This window comes from Poecilia latipinna, unplaced genomic scaffold, assembly GCF_001443285.1.
Source record: "Poecilia latipinna isolate Pla-1442-1.1 unplaced genomic scaffold, P_latipinna-1.0 Scaffold1737, whole genome shotgun sequence".
NCBI lineage: Eukaryota > Metazoa > Chordata > Actinopteri > Cyprinodontiformes > Poeciliidae > Poecilia > Poecilia latipinna.
The window spans coordinates 63091-83633 of record NW_015114353.1 but is presented as its reverse complement, the minus strand read 5'-3'; the positions used below and the strand labels follow the sequence as shown (position 1 = coordinate 83633).

At 40.2% G+C, this 20543-nt stretch overlaps 2 protein-coding genes and 1 long non-coding RNA gene across 4 annotated transcripts in view; 2 read left to right on the top strand and 1 right to left on the bottom strand.

Annotated features, from left to right (window-relative positions):
* The window catches only part of LOC106964932 (bcl-2-like protein 1), a 9175-nt gene extending 7360 nt beyond the window's left edge, over positions 1-1815 (top strand). Inside the window, exon 3 of the mRNA XM_015060724.1 lies at positions 1160-1815. Coding sequence (XP_014916210.1) covers positions 1160-1300 — 141 coding nt within the window. The 3' untranslated portion in view covers positions 1301-1815. The remainder of the gene's footprint in view (positions 1-1159) is intronic.
* A 6725-nt stretch (positions 1816-8540) lies between these two features.
* Positions 8541-20543, bottom strand: part of gata1a (GATA binding protein 1a) — a 16809-nt gene continuing 4806 nt past the window's right edge. The window contains exons 1-7 of one of the 2 annotated variants that reach the window (XM_015060727.1): positions 16647-16783; positions 15347-15574; positions 13974-14200; positions 12115-12621; positions 10742-10887; positions 10523-10648; positions 8541-9174 (exon numbers count right to left, since the gene is read on the bottom strand). In XM_015060727.1, the coding sequence (XP_014916213.1) occupies positions 8887-9174; positions 10523-10648; positions 10742-10887; positions 12115-12621; positions 13974-14187 (1281 nt within the window). In that variant the 5' untranslated portion in view covers positions 14188-14200; positions 15347-15574; positions 16647-16783 and the 3' untranslated portion in view covers positions 8541-8886. Of the gene's footprint in view, positions 9175-10522; positions 10649-10741; positions 10888-12114; positions 12622-13973; positions 14201-15346; positions 15575-16646; positions 16784-20543 lie in introns of those variants that run through there. The other variant, XM_015060726.1, reaches the window with a different exon arrangement.
* On the top strand, positions 11744-19636 carry LOC106964936 (uncharacterized). The gene is made up of 2 exons (XR_001428527.1): positions 11744-11921; positions 18712-19636. It is a non-coding gene; the product is annotated as an uncharacterized LOC106964936 (long non-coding RNA).

Sequence of the window (20543 nt, the reverse complement as noted above, 5' to 3'; positions counted from 1 at the left end):
GCAAGAGAACTGCCTGCCTCACCTCAAGTCTGTTCTCTGCCGTTTCTTATCGCTCCTCCACACACAAAACACGATACACACAGTTGGTGACAAAAAAAACAAACACTGTACATTATATACATAAGCTAAATTATGGAAAATCAGTCCATATCATATATGAAATGTTTTTAGCCATTTTATTGCCGGCGTACAGACAGGACGAACATGCCCCCATAGAATGGCAGACAGCGCAGTTAGCGTAATCCCAGGTGAGGCTCAGCTCGCTGCTGCCTCACCGGCTTCGCTTCTGAGCATTTGAATGGGAAAATGCGAAAATCCAGCGATTTTGAAAAAAAAAAATAATCAGAATTGGTTAAGCCAAGTAAAAAATAGTACAAACCACAGGGTGAAAATAGCAATATAAATGATTTTATTATTATATATTATTTTTTCATGATGACAGGTGAGGCTCTGCCTCACCTGCCTCCCCTGACCGCACGTCACTGGTAGCATTTTGATAACAACTGAAGGTTACAGTTACTTGATTATGCTATAAAATGACACTATTTGCCTGGAAAACACGATACTGTCCCCTTAATGTGACAAATGAGGATCTTGTATTTTAATTTATTGAATTATCAATATACAGAAAAATTTGTATTTGCTCCCCTTCAGATACAAGGTTTTTGTTTTCATTTTTGTCTCACTTAAACATTTCAGATCATTAAGAAAAACAACTATATCAAATATATCCTGAGTTAATACAAAAAAAAAAATCACTCTTGTTTTAGCTAACTCATCCAAACCAACCTGGTATTTAGGAAAATAAAAGCCAAATTTTGTTGATCATCATTGATTTTTAAAAGCAATAAAAGAGCAAATTAAGAAAATTATGAACAACCCTGAAGCTTTGACAGGACCACAGCAATACAGACTGCTACCGAAAATCCTTACAGCCCATAATCTACAACAAGTTACAACAACCTTTAACTTCCCTATGGGATTTTTAAATAGAATTTAACTTCTTTAACTGACAAAAGGGCATAGGAACCTTTTATAGGCTCTGTAAGGATGGCCAAAAAAAAAAAAGCTGAGAAAGCTCTTTCTCAGCGCTGTACTCTCTACCAAAGTAAAAACCAACACGTTCTAACTCTCTGTCTGCTGTGTGTGTGTTTCGTAGGACCGCTTCGCTAACCTGTACGGCCAGGATGCCGCTGCAGAGGGCCGGAGGTTTCGGGAGACCTTGAACAAATGGCTGCTAGTCGGTGTGGCTCTGCTGACCGGAGCTCTGCTCGTCATGTTCGTCGCTAAGAAACGATGAGCGCTCTGCATGTCTGTCATCATGGCACACCATGTGTAATGCTATGCCAACGCAAGTTAAAATAAAGTAGTTATTGTTTACATTAAAGAAAAAAAAAACATAAAGCCCGGTCTGCTTGTGCACTGAATGTTAGGCTGCAGTCAAGCAAATGGTAGAAGTATCTACGACCAATGTAGCTTTGGTGAGCTGTCATACTTCTCACTCTGCTCTTCTGGTTTCTTTTAACATGCAGCAGTGCATTTTTAGTTAAGGGTCTTAATGTTCAGACTTGAAGTGCTTTAAATGAACATAAGCTATAAATAAGACTGAGAAACATGCAGCTGGTTTGGTGAATTTGCTCTTTTTTTTTCTTTCGTTTTGCCTTCTGTGCGTTATCCAAGGACCAACTCTCATGTCTCTCAAACTGACAGCTGACAGTTTATATTCCCTCCACCCCACTGTGTAACATTGGAGTCTGTTTGTTGCCTGTACTGGAGTTTTAGGCATGCTTCAAAAATAAATATATTTATGTTTTTCTTGTGGTGTTGTTTTTGTGTGTGTGTGTGTGTGTGTTTGTTGGTGAGATTTCCTGAAGCACAATATGTTAAACACCCTGTGTCAGGGGTGCAATTGACAATTACTTTAGATTGCAATTAATCCATTGATTGTTCTGACGATTAATCAAAAATGGCATATTCTACAGATTTTTCAGTGAAGCACTTATGACCTTTTATACAAAATTAGAAATGCAACAAAAGATGCAAATAATTATTTAAAAAAAAAGAAAATAAACATTTCATTGCCTTAAATGCAATTACATAGCATTCCTTTGGTGAATCAGAACCAGTTGAAACTAAAACTTGAATTTTGGCTAAAACATATTTACAAACATCTTTTATATGAAAAGTATAATGTGTATATGTTTAGGTATAATCACTGCTCTGAATATGTTGAGTTTTTTCAGCAAGCGCCCCGTTTTTTAGTCTATGCTCCAGCTAATGAATAATTGATAACTAAATTAGTTGATTATTTCATTAATCTAGTAATCCAATTAATTATTTCAACCCTGCACAGCTTTATATCTGGAAAGAGTAAGTTATGTGGTCAGAAAACTTACTCATAACCTTTAAGCAACATGTTGCTTGCTTTATATCTGTCTTTATACAGGTCCTCAAAAATGTGCATATTGTGATAAAGTTCATTATTTTCCATAATGTAATGATAAAAATTAAACTGTCATATATTTTAGATTAATTGCACACCAACTGAAATATTTCAGGTCTTTTATTGTTTTAATACTGATGATTTTGGCATACAGCTCATGAAAACCCAAAATCCCTGTCTCAAAAAATTTGCATATCATGAAAAGGTTCTCTGAACAAACAATTCATCTGAATCAACAAAGTAACTCTAAACACCTGCAAAAGATTCCTGAGGCTTTTAAAAACTCCCAGCCTGGTTCATTACTCAAAACCGCAATCATGGGTCAGACTGGTGACCTGACTGCTGTCCAGAAGGCCATCACTGACATCCTCAAGCAAGAGGGTAAGACACAGAAAGAAATTTCTGAACGAATAGGCTGTTCCCAAAGTGCTGTATCAAGGCACCTCAGTGGGAAGTCTGTGGGAAGGAAAAAGTGTGGCAGAAAACACTGCACAATGAGAAGAGGTGACCGGACCCTGAGGAAGATTGTGGAGAAGAACCGGTTCCAGACCTTGGGGGAAGCAGTGGACTGAGTCTGGAGTAGAAACATCCAGAGCCACCGTACGTACACAGGTGTGTGCAGGAAATGGGCTACAGGTGCCGCATTCCCCAGGTCAAAGGTCAAGCCACTTTTGAACCAGAAACAGTGGCAGAAGCGCCTGACCTGGGCTACAGAGAAGCAGCATTGGACTGTTGCTCAGTGGTCCAAAGTACTTTTTTCTGATTAAAGAAAATTTTGCATGTCATTCGGAAATCAAGGTACCAGAGTCTGGAGGAAGACTGGGGAGAAGGAAATGCCAAAATGCCAGAAGTCCAGTGTCAAGTAACCTCAGTCAGTGATGGTCTGGGGAGCCATGTCAGCTGCTGGTGTTGGTCCACTGTGTTTTATCAAGGGCAGGATCAATACAGCAGCTATCAGGAGATGTTGGAGCACTTCATGCTTCCATCTGCTGAAAAGCTTTATGGAGATGAAGATTTCATTTTTCAGCACAACCTGGCACCTGCTCACAGTGCCAAAACCACTGACCATGGTATTTCTGTGCTCAATTGGCCTGCCAACTCTCCTGACCTGAACCCCATAGAGAATCTGTGGGATATTGTGAAGAGAAAGTTGAGAGACGCAAGACCCAACACTCTGAATGAGCTTAAGGCTGCTATCGAAGCATCCTGGGCCTCCATGACACCTCAGCAGTGCCATGCCACATTGAAGCAGTCATTTCTGATTCAGGATTCCTGACCAAGTATTGAGTGCATAACTTAAACATAATTATTTGAAAGTTGACTTTTTTTGGTATTAAAACACTTTTCTTTTATTGGTCTGATGAAATATGCAAATTTTTTGAGACAGGGATTTTGAGTTTTCATGAGCTGTATGCCAAAATCACCAGTATTAAAACAATAAAAGACCTGAAATATTTCAGTTGGTGCGCAATGAATCTAAAATATGACAGTTTAATTTTTATCATTACATTATGGAAAATAATGAACTTTATCACAATATGCTAATTTTTTGAGAAGGACCTGTATATGTCATTGTGTAGATTTGGTTACAGTGAGATAAGTCAGCTTTCTGTTAATTTGACATAAACACACAGTAAATATAAATATGACAAGTTTAAAAGTGACTATTTGAGCTACAGTTGAGGTGTTTTTAACTCTGAATGTTTGGATGCAGCAGAGGGAATGCATGCCATACTTTCCAGATTTGTATTTGTAAATTTTAAAAATCAAGATTTTTTTTCTTCCATTTTCTTTTCGTGTGCTTGTTTGTGTTGGATAAACACCAAATAAGATACTTTGAATACAAGTTGTGAAAGAAATTAGTGGTTTGAATACTTTTACAAAGCGCCTGCTTTGACTTTGTGGTCCGTTGAGCTTCAGTTGTCGGGAGTAGTGTTGCACATGAGCCGCCAGAGGGCGCCAGCGCACCACGCGGTCTGAGCGCCACATTCTTTATACGCTATCCCGCTGGTGTTTATCGAAATGCAATTTTTCACCATAGATGAACCAACTTTTGTTTTACATCGTATTCTGTCGGAATTTATTAAAATTAATTCACACCTACAAAAAGCCAACTTAGAGTCACTGACAGCATATTTGGCTATCAATTGAAGTTTTATAGAAAACACAACTTTTAACCGAATAGTCACAGCCAGAATAAAGACATCTCTGCAGGTCCTCCCAGTCTGCTCTGGAAATTAAAGCGTCGTATACAGCAGCAGCAGGAGAGAGAAGCTTTTCGCCACTAACGGATGGTTCTGTGAGTGAACTGGAGCGGGCCTGTGGTTGCTAATCTATCCCTGTCATTTGCTGCCATTTCCCCAGAGCAGGGCCGACAGCTGCTGCAGATAAACAGCAGATAGAGACAGTTGAGGAAAGGATATAAATTATGGATGTGACTTTTTCTTCACATCTCGTCCCCTTCCCTCCCCCCCCCCCCTTTCAGTTGTTTCCTTGTGATTTTTATTAGTATATTTTTTTCTTTTTTATCATTATCATTATTAACTGTGTAGTATATTTCCTGTAAGGTAGTCCTTCCAGGTGTCTATGCCTCAGGGTGGTTTTAGAGGAAATAACATAAAAATAATCACGAGACTGACAAGGTTATCTAACTTTATGCAACATGATTCCTGTCTCCACGGAGAATGAAGGTTTGTAACGGTTGACTGGCATTTGCCAGCTCTGAAACAACAAACAAAAAAAAAGTTATTACAACTTTCTTGGCGAAGAGTGTGGTCTGTGTGTGTGTGTGTGTGTGTGTGCGTGTGTGTGTTTGTTTGTAATACCTTGTGGGGACCGTTCTGACACATACTACGTTGTGGGGACCCACTGCTCCTTGTGGGAACCGAAGCCTGGTCCCCAAGGGAAAACGCTGCTTTTGGGTCAGGGGTCAGATTTAGGACTAAGGTGTGAATTGAGTTTTGTTTAGGGTAAGGGTTAGGAATATGGTAAGGGTAAGGTAAGGTTTAGTCTGTAGAAATTAATGGAAGTCAATGGAAAGTCCCCATAAAGATTGCCACGCAATCATGTGTGGGGGTGTATGGGTGGATGGTGTTGCCAGATGTTCACTGATCTGTGTTCAACAAGATGAAACCAAATGCATAAATGAAAGTATTATTTCTCCTTGACGCCTGCAGTGAGGCATGAAGCAAACGTTCAGCCACACAGATTATGAGAGCTGACAGAATCCAATCACACCAGATTTTGATCGGTTATAAAGAAAAAAAAAAGAAAAACCCCCACCAAACTTTTTGATAGCCATAGCCTTTTTTCACGGACAATTACCGCGATGTGTGTGTTTGTGTTTGTCACATATAAAGCAACCCAGAGAGGCCCTGGCTGACTAACTGACAGGGAGGATGAGAGTGGCGGAGCCGGCAGCAGGTGGATGCTCTGGGGTCTGTGGCCTCAGTGATAACTTATCAGTCATCTTGCAGTCCTTACTGAGCAACCCCAGCCCTGCTGCTCAGCATATAAAAGAAAAAAAACATACATCACATGTGCTTGCCTCAGTGCTGTGTTTATTACTAGCCTCTTTAAAAGGCGTTGTTAAATTCCATGTATTCGAAGGTTGCGGGATGTTTTCATGGCGATGTGAAACCATTTTTGTTTTTGTTTTCACTGCCACAAATGTCAGCCAGAAACTTTGCCTCAATACTCTAATCTAATCTTCTGAGACATGACCACAAGTGTGATCAACATGAAACAGCTTTATCTGCTTTATTGAGCAGAATTCCTCTATAGAAACAATCACAGTGTAGCCATGGGTTTTTTCTTGTAAAAAAATAAATAAATAAATCATTTTAATAAAATTGTATGTCTTTGGGACGTAAAAAGAAAATAAGACTGCACTTATTAGTTAACATGCATTCTGTATGTAATTAACATTTTAAGAGGACAGGGATGCACAGGGTGTCAATGCATCCTTGAAAAGTTTCTAATTTATGTTTCTAAAATTAAGACCTTAAAATGTCTTGAATTCGTGACCAAAAAAAAAGAGTTGGCCTTAAAAACATTAATCACAGATCCTAAATTTTATCACTGCAGACCTGAGATGTATTCTTTTTTCTTGTGTGTCTTTTCTGTCAGGCAAAAGTTTCAGATACCTGCGGACACCTTAATCATATTACTGAGGTGGTTTAAGCCATAGACATAAATATGCATATATGGTTGAAACTACCGCTAACTTGTCGCTAATAAAACTAGGATGAAAAAAGTCTATCTAGGTAGCTTTTTTGTCTAAGTACATATTCATCGTAAATTGTCTGGAAAACGTTTAGTTTCATAACTTTTGTTGCCAACTTTTGTTTTTCGTTAAAAAAAACTGTTATGTTTGACACTGTGGGGTTTATGTCTATAAAGAGTCAGAAACACAAAGCTGCTACCAATAGCCCAGCGATTTCAGTTTTTGCTGTCTGATTATAAAACAGCAGGATCCTCTAGCCATCCTCTATAGTTTTTAGGTCTTAAATTTGATTCAAGGTTGCATTAAAAAGTCTTGAAATTAACTTGTTGAAACCTATAGATGCTTTGGGTGCATCCAACGCATTTGAATAAGTGACACAGGCCCAAATTAAAACTTTGTCAGAGCAACATTCTAGTAGACAGCTGATGGGTCAGGACTCAAAACCATCATTCACTTTGACAAAACCTTCTGTTCCATGGAAAGAAAAGCAACTCCACATCATCCAGTCTGACTGAAGTCTGCATAAAATTTATTCTACAACACTCACGTTTTGGATTTTATTTGTGATAAAGAGGAAAGAAAACATGCAACTTACTTTCCTTTCTCCTTCACAATTATACATCCCTTTATTTTAGCCTATCACAAGTAAAAAAAAAAATTAATAGGTTCAGGTTTGTGGCTGTATAAAAATGTATAAAGTTGTTCAAGGGGGAGTAGTCAGGTTGATCTGGAAAACATCACATTTAGAGTGTCAGGTGTCAGAGTCCCTGGGGGAGCAAAAATTACTTAACATTAGTTATCAAAACAATCCTGAAAAATGTTTGCTGTGAAGTTCAAAAGGTCACATCCAGGGTCGGATTTACAAGGACGAGGCCCTCTGGGCTGGAGCCAGTTTTGGTGCCTCATCTACTTGACAAAAAATCTCCTATTATTTCAAATTATAATACAAGGTAGTCCTATACATGACTTGATACATGTTGTTCTTAAAGAATGACTATAGCTTCTCAATTTTCAAATACTTGAGTATTGTTTATTTTCATAAAATTCCCAACATTTTAATGCAATTTAATTGATATGGTCCAATACATTTTGTATAAAGTACAATGAAAAACATGTATTCACTGAAAAAAAAAAGAGAGGGAAAAAAAAGTCTTGGGCCACCCTCCAAAAAATTGGGTCCCTGGGTTACCACGTCTTTAAGGCCTTTCTTCGGGGAATTTGAAGGTTTTTTCCCCCCCAGAAGTCAGAAAACAACAAACAGCTGAAGACAGATGTGTTAATTTGGTCTACACAGCAAGAATGTGCTGATATTTGCTTACTTGCTAAATGTGTGAAAATCAGAATGAGAAAGAAAGAAGTAGAAAATCCCTGGACTGGAACACTGACACAGCGTGACTCAAGAATATCCTGGTTATTTCAATAAAATGCTTTCATTACTCAGCACTTTCAGCTTCATACAATAATATTACCTCTTATTACCAAAGTGTCTGATCTTTGGATACTAGCAGGGCAAATAAAAATGGACACGTTACTGAACATAAAAACATGGCATTCAATGCGTGTCAGTAAGACAGACGCCCAGTTGTTCCTCAACGGGCAAAAATTGGCAGAAGCATCAAACCAGGTGTAAGTGTTGCACTTTAGTTGAGTGTTTGTCACTTCTGCGGAAAAGGTGGGTGTGGGGCAGAGAGTATTTGCATAGCGACTTTGTACAATTACACTTTCAAAGTGCATCAGTGGCCTCACAAAGGCACCACTATGTCTGCGTGGAGGAGGACAATACCTGCACACAGGAGGCAACACTTTGGTCAGGCCACAGAGCTGCTGCAGATTCAAATGACCTAAAACAAAACCACTTGCCAGTCAAGCTTATAAAGTCAAACATTTTATTCTTCTCTCTGCAGCTTTGGTGCGGTTAGATCATGTATGCAAATACATAACAGAGAGCAGTGAACATTAAAACTCCTGAGTAACTTCACATTATCTAACCCAAAGCAGACGCTTGTTTTGTATTTACAAAAGGAGCAAAACTGTCATCAGTGTGTTTACATGTGCAGCAACCTCCGTTGAGTGATTTTTATCTGGCGTTGCACGCCAAAATATGACAACAAATGCAATAAAAAAAAAATAGTGGAAAAAATAATAAAAACAAATCATCATTTATGTACTAATCTTACGCTAGACGAAGGAGAAAGCGCGCGCTGCATCTTCTGCAGGGTCACACCAGAGTGGGCACCATGCCAGAGTTGAGGTGGTGCGCGTAGGGCAGGCCAGCGGAGGGGTGCAGCGGGGTCGGGGTGGGGAGGAGGTGCGGCGTGTGGCTGTAGGTCAGCAGAGTCCCAGGGCTGAGGGAAAAGGGCCCGCCGTTGTCGTCCAGGGGAGGGGGCTGGACCACGTCTGAGTACGGCTCCAACATGGAGGCCTTCTTGCTCTTCTTGTTCTTGTTGGAGACTTTCCGGTTCCGGGTCTGGATGCCTTCCTTCTTCATGGTGAGCGGTCGGTTGACCTGGGGAGTAGACGAGAGGAGTTATGACACAAATGTCCCCCACCAGGATTCTGCGTTGGGTTGGAAATGTTGCTTTGACATCATGTGGGGCCTCAACAGGGCCGGCTCGAGTCTTTCTGGGGCCCTAAAAAGATTTTTATTTGGAGGCCCCTCGTGCCAACATCTCAACACCAGATGCTTCATCATTCCTACGCTACACTATGTGTGTGACCTATCTTTAGCGTCATTTGTAATTAACTTACGTCATGCTCGTGTTATTAAAGTTATTGCCTTAATTAACTGATTTAATTTGAATTTTGAAATGGAGAGTGATAAAGTGTGGCAGTAAGGTTGGACAATATTGCTGAAAAACGTATCACAATATTAGCATTCCATATGAGCCGATATTGATATTTATTGATTCGTTTTTTGTTTTAAATATCTGAAATATGTGACTTTAGCAGAAATTTTTATTTTAAAAATTGCTGCTGCACAAGTTACTCAACAGGTTGTTGCTAGGTAACCAAGGAGAGAGCCACTCATAGCTGGTTGAGTGGCTCAACTAGCTATGGCTCTCATAGCTGGCTTAGCTAGCCATGAGAGATTGAGTGGCTACAGCCTTTCCTCTGCCTACATCCCCCAGAATGCTATGCGGTTCTGGATCTGAATTCAGTAAAATTATTGAATTCTATCAGATAATCTACTGATATTGATCATGTCCATCGCGATTATTAATTTATTGCAAAGGCTTATGCGACATATCAACAATTTACAGTAACAGTGAACTTACAGTAAACAATTCAACAAGTTTTTTATCTTGTTTTTTTATGTGTTTTGCACTGCAAAAACACAAAGTCTTACCAAGTATTTTTGTCTAGTTTCTAGTGCAAATATCTTAGTATACTTAAGAAAGGACAAAACTAGCTTACAAGTAACATTTCAGGAGCTTGCTTAAGTCAATAATTCCTTAATATTCATGAAAAAAATATGAGTTCCTTTGGCAGATTATTTCACTTAACGAGACAATTTTCCATGTGATAATTAAAATACTCTGCAAATAAAATAAGTAATTTTTCATCCATATTAAGGAACAAGCTTCTACACCTTTCAGAAAAGTTACTTGTCAGTTAGTTTTGCCTGATCTCAAGTCACTCAAAACTAAACAAAAATACTCGGTAAGATTTAGGTTTTTTTTTTTTTTTTTTTTTCAGTGTGTGCAATTTTTCCCAAAAAAATTGAAAAAAAAAATCTTCACAATATCTTCTTATATAAAAATAAACAGTTGCCATTAAAAAAATAATAAAACTGATGTAATGGCCCAAAGCAGCAGCATAACTCGCTTCTGCCTTGGGCCGGCTCTGGGCCTCACGTTGTGCAGTTTGAAGTAGAGTCCGCAGGCGTTGCACACAGGCTCCCCGCTGGCGTTGCGCCTCCACAGCGTCGTCGTGCTGGTGTGACAGTTGGCGCACACGGTACCCGCGCGCTTGCTCACGATCTGAAACACCCGCGAGAAAAAACACAACACGACAAATTAAGGTTTGCGCAGCAGCAGGCGTGCTTAGCATCTCCGAGAAGGAGCGAGTCCCACCAGTCTCTTCTTGGGCCGGATCAGAGGTCGGTTCTGGCCGTTCATCTTGTGGTACAGTCCGCAGGCGTTGCACAGGTAGTGTCCGGTACCGTCCCGGCGCCACAGGGGCGTCGCGGTGGCTCCGCAATTTACACACTCTCGGGCCTCTGTTAAAAAGGAACAAAATGTGTGTAAAAAAATAAATAAATGCGTTGATAGAAACTTAATTGCAAGTTTTGGCAACTTCCAGTCAAGATAAGTTGCCTTCCTGCAGCTGCTTTGATGAGTCGTCGTGAAATGGAAACGACTTCCAACATTTCTGTTCATTGAGTTTTCCTGAAACCTCTTTTTGTCTATCAGTATAAATCGGTTTGCTATACTGTAATTAGCATTGTGTAGAAAATCCTGCACGAGGCGGCTAACGGGGCAAAGGTTACAGCCTGGAGACTAAAACCTCCATCCTGCTGTTCCTACAGCTTCGGTCTTTTTATTGACAGCCCGAAGAAAGTGTCAGAGTGATTTGAGTTTATTAAGGCTCCTATCTCTCATTCACACTTCCCCATCAACTTGATGCAATCACCTTGGCGTCAGTAAGTAAATAGCTTCTTTTTTTTTTATTACCAAATGGTAAGTTTACTATCCTAACTAGGATCGAGTTAGAAAATGTTTAAGTGAATTTGAATCCTTCTGTATGACTGAATTGGATAGGTATATGTTTTTTATAACTGAATATGAATTAGATCTGTTTGTCTTTTAAAATTCTTTTAGATGACATTTGTTAGAAATTTGCACCACACAAATAAACTGAATTAAATTGTTGCTGTGCAATGTCAAGTCAGCTGGCTGTAAGGAGGTGTTTGTTGTGCTACTGACAAAAAAAAAAGACAAGGCTGTTTACAAAATATCTCCAGTTGCAAACCTTCCCCCCCTGATTTATATATATGTGTTTAAATTTGTGTATTAAAATCATATTAAAAATAATGAATTAACATTGTTTTAACTGAAATAACTATTTTCTTCAAAAATCTAAAATAATTGTTGTCTTTCATTGAGTTTAACATTCTGTTTCAAATTTTGGTATAAATATAAAGCTGTGATATTTTTACTCAAGGAAGTTTTTATACCAATCCAACAGTGGTGTTCCTAAGAGGTGGCCAAGAGGGGGGCAGCAACCCGGAGAAAATTGACAACCGCTAAGCAGGTATTAAACATACTTACTTCAATAAACTCACTATTCTGTGCTAAACTTTTTCATTTTATTGGTTTGATGCAATATTTTACCTTTAAATGTCGCATTTTCATTAAGTGAAAGGGAGAAATCATCAAAATTAACAGAAACTTAGGCTTACAAACAATATATACATATGTAGTCAGTTTTCTGTGCCGAGTCTCACCTGGAGTGGTCGGCCTCAGCTTGTTGCGGAGCTTCGGGGAGTAGGACGGGCTGATCCAGGCTCCGGCGCTCGAGTATAGGGCTGGCGAGCTGTAGTCCTGCGGCCCGCTCATGTACGAGCTGTAGGGGCTCAGCATGTGGGGGTGCGAGTGGGACGAGGGGGTGTACATGCTCCCGGCGGCGGGGGTCAGGTTGAGGAAGTTGCTGCTGGCTCCCGAGCCGCCCAGGGGGCTGAGACGCTCCGCTTTGAGGGCCTCCTGGAGCCGGGGGCTCTCCCTGCCCTCTCTTCCCGGGGAAGGGTACGCATCCCTGGAGGCGGTGAAGGAGGAGGCCATCCCGGGGGAGTAGAGGGAGGTCGGGGTGTGTGAGTGCAGCGGCGTCTTGGTGAGTTGGCTGCCGCTCCAGGTGGAGGCCGCGGGGCTGTAGGGCGAGCTCAGCGGGTGGCTCGGGGGCCCGTCCAGGAGCTGGAGGTTACTGAGGAGGCCTGGGGAGGTGTACACCTGCCGGACTTTAGACCACACAGAGAAACAGCAATGAAATCATCAAGTCTGGGTTTCAGATCAGCGGCCTGTTAAAAGAGTTCATGTGAGAGCAAATTGTGAATTAGACTTTACTGAAAAAGAATGGAGCTCCAGCTTAAAAAAAATTGTTCATTTGTTACAATTAATCAAATTAAGTTTGTCAAACTTACTTTATTTACATTTAACATGACAACATAATAAACTTAATATATTTACTTAAGTTGATTACTTGTAACAAATGAACTAAATTTCTTTTGAGTTGAATCTCCTGTTTTGTTTTTTCAGATGGATTGGTATTTTAGGATGAGGATTTCATTTACAAATTTACATCTCAAAGGAAAAATATTAACCCAAAGTGTTTTTTTTTCTTTCATCAGCCATATTTTTTTTTATATCATGGTAAATAGGAGAGAAAACACAAAGGGACTGTTTACTCCAAAACAGACTTGAACACTCATTTACTTGGCTTAACACAGCGAGACTTTTAAAGGAACTTCTTATTTTTTGTTGCTAGGAATAGATTAAAATATTTTAATAACCCAAAAAATAAAAATGTCAGGCCCGAAAGATTTAGTAAACTGAACATATTTCTTTGGCAACACTTTATTTGACTGACATTAAACTGTCATGAACATGACATGAAGTCTTGATGAATGTGAATGAATGTCGTTATGAGTAATTCAGTAAACAGTGTCGCTACTTACTGAATAATAATATTATTCAGTAAATGTCATTATTATACACTGAATAATGATTAATCTTATAATTCAGTGAATTATATTAATCTACTGAAAGAATGTTTAGTATTAATTTACTAAATTAAATTATTATTTAATCCAGTAAATTAAACATTAATTTGCTGAATTAAATCCTATTCAGTAAATATTAATATACTGAATTCAATTAATGTTAAACGATATAAATTAAGTTAATATTAACTTCAGTAGATTAACTAAATATCAAACAATGCAGGAATGCAACCTGTATTGTTCAATGCAAAAACCATTTTGTTTTTGTGTTGAACAAAAAAGTGTAAAGCAACTTCTTTGCATTAAAAAGTTGCCATTTTTAAAGTGTCATTCTTTACCAAATGACACTTGACCTCTGTCATGAACATCCATGAAGACTCCAGGTTTATGTCTTATTCACGTCCCTCCCGATAAATGTTAGCATTTCTTTAATAAAGACAAATGTCTGAGACGTTTTCTTCACTTTATGTAATTTATTGCTGGGTAAGTAACAAGCACCTATACCAAAATAATTTTTTGTATTTGCCCGTGGGGAAAACTGTTTGGACACCCCCTGGTTCAGAGGACGGAGAGGGATTTCTGGTGCTCACCGGAGCTGTGTCTGTAGCTGGATGCTGCTCGGCTGTGGCTCGGGTTGGGGAAGAACAAGGACAGCCCGGCGTAATCGGCGTCTGGGGCTGAGAAGAAGGCCTCTCCTTCTTCCCCGGTGGTCAACAGGCTCGGGTCGGAGGGGAAGCCGGCGAGGGGGTCGGAGCTGAGCAGGGTGGGAGATGCCCAGTGGGACTGGTCTGACGAATCCTCCATGATCACTTTCACCCTGAAATAAAAGCACAGATCCATCACTCGTCCCAACACGCCGCTCTGCCAGCGCAGGCGACTCTGATCGAGGCAGATAAGGCGTCATCACCGAGCCCCGACGTTCGCTAACACAACAAACAAGTGCAACTTGAAGTTATCAGGGACGAGATCTCTCGACAGCAGGCTTTTTCAAACTTCCTTTTCTAGGATCCTCATTTGACTGTGGCTGAAAGTAACAACTAAAAATAACCGGCACTTTAAAAGTAGTGATGCAGCCAGTGACCGAACGGTTACTAGGTGGCCTTAAAACATAATAGGTGTGCCGGTTGGAGGTAGGCTGAAGAAATGCCCGAGGGGATGAAAAACGAAAAACACAGGAAAAAAAAGGTTCTGTTCTTTTCTTTTCTTCTTTTCATAAACAGAACACCTTAGAGAATGACAGAAAATCTTCCCAAAAACATTTATCTTCAAGAATATAAAAAAGTGGTTAAAGTAAGAAATATCACAGTCATGGTAAAAGTCAAGTGTCAATCTCGCTTAGGATCTTTACAGGAAAGAGAAGAGGGAAGAGAAGTGGCTGATAGCGAGAGATAAAGTCTGAGAAAATCTGATACAGCCCTGTTATTATAATCCTGACTGTGTCCATCTGCGATGATAAAGTCAGAAACATGCAGGTCGAAAAGAAAAATCTGATCTGATTAATAGAAATCTGAAAGCAAAAGTGTGAAGACATCTCAAGGTCAAAAGCAGGAAGAAGTTTCACATGAATACATTTAAACTTCATAGTTACAAACACACAACTCATCCTAAACTGAGCATTAAGTGCTTAAAATGTTTTTTTTTTTTTTGGTTGTTTTGATCAAATTATTTGAGCTATTTTTCCTAACTTGATTTAGAACCAATATGGAGGAAAACATTTTTTTAAAAAAATCTATAAAGTATATTGCTTTAATTAAGTGGAAACGCCAATACTTACAGTTTCATTAAAAAGTTTCTGCCTCAAAATAAACTTTAACTGTGATGCCAAAAGTGGCCAATCAGAAACGGCTGAATTTTTCAAATATTTCTTTTAATAATAATAATAATAATAATAAAAAAGAGCAAAACAATTAACGAGAGACAACTCAAGAACATCAGTCCAACATGAGATGAAATGGTCACCTACCAGAGTGGATGCTCGCAGAATTTTTACAACCCAGTGGAAAGAGGTCCAGTTCAAGTCGACTGTCTGACTGACTGACTGACTGACTGTCTCGCCGCAGGCTGATGGCTACAAGAGCAACTTCTTCAACCAGCAGCAAAGTTTAGGGCTTGCAAGACAGTCCGTGGGAGGGGTTGGAGACAACTTTTTTTTTTTGACAAGACACACCTCTCTGGTCCACAGAGAAAGAGCCTGCAAGATGGCAGATGTTACATATTTACAGCTATGACAGAGAGAGATGGAGAGAGAGAGAAAAAAATCACATTTGACCGTGTCATTTATTTACGAAATACAAATATCGACAGTGGGTTTGTGGCCCTGGAAGGCCGTTTTAAATCTTAGTTCCTCTGCTCTTCCTTTATGTCCCTGCGTGCTGCTTGCGTCACATTGATAACGGCCGTGTATCTCGGATGATTTCCACCACGAATAAAAAAAAAAGCGCCAAACCACGGCTGTTATCAAGCCGCTCCAGGTGATGGACGGAAACGCAGGATGAGACGGGGTTTATTTAGGTGTGGGACTCAGACGCGTCGAGGAGCAGGCCATCTCCAGGGCCCTTCAGGGAGCACATGCGCCATGGAGAGGCCCTCCTTTTCTTCTCTTGTCCTTTTTAGTGTCTGTTGATGAAATGTGCATACGGCCCCAGATAAGAGCGAGCCCACATGGAAAAAGAGCTTGAGAGGCATTTGAACAAAGCGGAGGGAAAAATGCAAAGACGCAATTTCTTTGTGGTCCGGCAAAGCTTGGAGTGGAAGCGCAGTAATGCAAATCGGGTAAAGAGCAGCAATCATACAGGAGAGATATGGTCTGGACACGGCCTGGCGGCGCACAAGCCCGACACTGTGCCTGGTCATTTGGTAGTCAAAACAGCTCCCCAAATTTCCTCTCTCTTTGTTCATTTACAGTTTTCAGGGAAATCAGGGGAGAAAAACAGTTAGGCAGAAATGAGATGAAGGCTGATCTTTTTCCCAGCCTTTTAAGAAACCACAGCGGTTATGGAGGATTGATTCCTGATAACCTGCATCAGTTAGCCCAGGTGCAAATAAAAACATGGGGTCTTGGCAGCTGCGGGGTGAAAAAGTGTTTAATTAGCTCAGCCATCTCTGTGAATTTTCCATTCCTGGGAACAATTGTTCAAGTAGGAAACACTCGCCATGAAGCCAACAGAAATAAACGGAGGAGAATAGCAAAGGTCGGCGAGGTCAACCTTGGCAGACTTTTTATGAAACGGATGATTGGCAAACTGGAACTGGGCCGACTTTACCTTTTAAACAGGACGCTCAGGTGAAGTACTTGCTTTTTTTGTGGAAGCCTTGATTGGATTTAATAGAGTTGGAACCTAAATGTTTATTCATTTTACTAACAAAGTAAAAATATCGCCAACATAAAGCGAGGCGTAACGCCAAAATAAAAGTACAACAGCTGGTTGTACTTGTCCAAAGTCGGTCCTAGAAGGCCGGCATCCTGCATGTTTAAGTTCTCTCTCTGTTTTAACACACCTGGATCCAATGATTGCTCGCTAGAAGGCCTAACAAGAACATTGACATGCTGAAAAGGTTGTTACTACCACCAGGGAGAGAACTAAAACATGCAGGATGCCGGCCCTTGAGGACTGAATTTGGGCACCCCTGTTATAAGGGGTGCCCTTTTTACTGCTAGAAAAAGTTGGTTTTAACCATTTACAAGGTAAATACACAGGTAATTACTGTGACGTAGAGCTATTAAGCCACAGAGAATATACAGACTAAAAGACTAGTTGATCAGGAAACCAGCATTTATGTATAGGGCCTGTTTGGATAAGAATCGACCTGGAAAATGAGCACAAAATGGATGGCACACAGGTTACTGATGACCCCAAGGTAACATGGAAAAGAACCTGATAAAAGAGCCTGTACATATGTGATTTGGGTCAAAAATGTTACCCAATGCAAGACGGTGGCTAATTTGTCTTACATTGGGTGAGACAATGTAAAACAATCCTGGAAATATCATAATATCATTGGACAGTCCCTATCCTTAATCCAGGATCTGTTTCAGAGCTTTGTAAGGACAGACTTCTAGACATTGTCAAAAACTTTGAGCAGTTGTCATCAGGCAAATTACACCGCATCATCAAATGCTGAAACTGTTCCCCAGCTTTCTGCCTTTGTCTGTTTGACACTTTATCACTGTGTGGTTTCTGTTGTCCAGCTAGTTAATGATTTTTGAGCATTTATGTCACAGGTCCTGCATGTGCTGCCCACAGAGGGTCGCCAGCCGGTGTTGCTCATGAGGTTTGTATTTAGTCAACCAAACAGGAAGCCTATTGGAAGCTAATTCAAATCCATATGGCCTCGATATACACATGTTTTATGTGTAAGGAGCGCAATAAAGATTATGAAGAATAAGAACCCAAGTCTGGTACCTTCTCATGTAAGAATAACATTAAATCCAACTTTATTCTGTTTCACTTAAAAAAAGAAAGAAAACATTAAGAAATGCAAACTGCTGCGCTCAGTCACAAGCTAACTGTTAGCAATGCAGGCTAATAACAGACTCTGTTGCATTTCCTGTATTTAACCCTAAACAAACAAATCAATCAAAGGTTTTACAGTACTGACTCTGTGACATAATAAAAGAGATACAACCGGCATGAGGGCTAAATAATCATTTATTGTAGCAGCTATCGCTAGCTTAAACACGTGGTGAAATCTCAGCCTTCCTGTTTATTCATCCATCTTAGAACTTGCAGTAGAGAATATTTTAAGAGCCCAAAGTCTAAACTGAAGAACCAAAAGCAAATGCTGATAGGTATTCATATTACCACTGATGCAGGAACACAATCGTTGTGAGGGGTAAATAATTTATTGCAGCAGCTATGATCGCTGGTGAGAAATCTCAGACCTTCCTGTTTATTTGTCTAACTTGTAACTTGAAAATGTTGACTTTTGAGCAGAAATGGAACCTGTAGTTAAGCTACATCCTTCAACCACGACACAGTAGAACAATTTTATTTTCCTCCTTTATTTTTATCTGAGGAAAATGAAAGAAACCAAAACAGTCTAAGTCTTTTAGACTTTTTTGCCTGAAAGACTTAAAAAGTTGGTACTTTTTAAACATTTCCACTTGAAAGATGTTAAACATGGGAGGATGAGAACTTTCTTAATTGCCTGCGTGCTTGCCTAATCGAGATGTTGCTTGTCCAGATTATTCAAATTATTGTCCAAAATTAGCATTTTCAGAGCTTGCAGGTAGGATGAGATGCATGCTGGGTAGGCTCGATAGGCAAAGTGTCTTCTATAGAAGTCTTCCTTATTTACCGACTCGATTTGGTCTGCTTTCCCACTAAGGACCGATGTGTCAAGATGAAATGGGACTGAGCCGAGCTGCTTCTCTGAGCACATCGGCTTACGTGGCTGTTATGAGGAGGAGTGACGGCGCTGAAGTCTGCGCCGCAAGCGTGGACAGCTGGGCAGGGACGCGGCGGCCTGCGACGCCCTGATAAGCACTTATCAAGATGAACAGAGGAGGAGGCTGGGAATTACAAGCAGCGCAGCCGCAGGCCCACAGGACCCTGCAGCCTCGGCCTGGTCGTGCTGTGCAAGTTGGACTCACAGTGAGAGTGGCACATGTGCAGCGTGGCCCATCAGATGTCAGTGTTTCCTGCTTGCGCTCTGAAGTGACACTATAGTGTGAAGTACAGGACAGTTGGAGGGGGGAACGGTTTGAGCCGGTCGTAACCCGGATGGCGTCTTGTGTCACCACTGGACTTTGATGGCAGCCTTCAAATTCCCAAGAAACGGGCTTCTGTGAAGGCGGTGGTCTTATCTCTTTGGTGCAGAGCTGCAGCAGCAATGCTATACCCAGGAGAGCTCCCTCTCTCTGTGTTTCTCTCTCTCTCTCTCTCTCACACACACACACACACACCCACTCACTAACACACAAAAACTGTCCTCACCATCACCAAACACTTTCAGAGATGAGTTGCCTCCTCCATGCTGATCTTGGCATGTGAGGTGACGTTTTTAGCAGCAGAGGAGCGTGAAAGTGTTGCTCTGACTAATAAAGTTAGCTTGTCACTTAGCTATCGTAACTCTTTCCACTGTTGAGTTCATGTAATACACAGATGTGTAAAGTGAAACTATTACCACTTGTAGCTTTTCCCCCCTAAATGTTCATGTTGTTTGGAGTTAGTTTTTGTTCCTGTAAAGATCTCGTGAGCATTGTTGTTGTTGTTGTTGCACAGATGCTGATAAAATGTTGTTTTTTTTCCTCTTTGCTTTGGGTTATTATGGAGTTGCCTTGCTAAAGTATTTATGCCTGTTTAACTTCTTTTTTTTTAATGTCACATTGTAGTCACAAACCTCTATTTCTTTGAGATTTTCTGTCATAGAGAAGCATCAAGTCAGATGGGCTCCTATAGATGACAGTGTGAATCTCATAGACCAGTGATACTGTAGTCATTTAGAAGGCTGGGTTTTCCAAATAAGATGATTTCAGTTTTGCTTTCGTTCAGATTATTAGGCATATTTGAACATCTGTGAGGCGCATCTGTAGGGGCTGAAGAGCAGTGTGGCTAGAATAGATAAATACATTTGGATAACATCCGCAAAGCAGTGAAAGGCGGTGTTATGTTGCATAAGTGTTGTGTTAAGAGTGGAAAAGAAGTGGAACTAGAATGAATCAATGAGGAACCCTGAAGTTCAGATGGGACATTACTGAACTGTGGGTCAGTTAGCTGCCCAGAGCTTATGAGACTGCTTGAAACACTAAATCTGGCTCAAACTTTTCCACAACCTCCTCCATGGTTTCCAAATTGTTTGTTGTCTAATGTTCACTAACAAACCTATGAGGCTTTCACAGAACTGCTGCATTTATTTACACAGTGATTGAATTAGCACAGACGGACATCATTTACCATTTTGGAGGTTCTAAAGATACTGGGTTGCACTGAATTTTATTTAGGGGTATCAAAGTAAAGGTGGATGAACAGAAGTGGACATTATATATTTTCTCATTTTATTTAGATAACCATTTTTCTTCCCTGTATGTAGTACTTTGTGTTGTCACAAAATTACAAAATCACATGTTGAAATGAAGTAAATTTAACTAAAGAGCAGGACGTTATTTTAGTTACATTTACAACAGAAATACTCTAATATATATATATATATATATATAT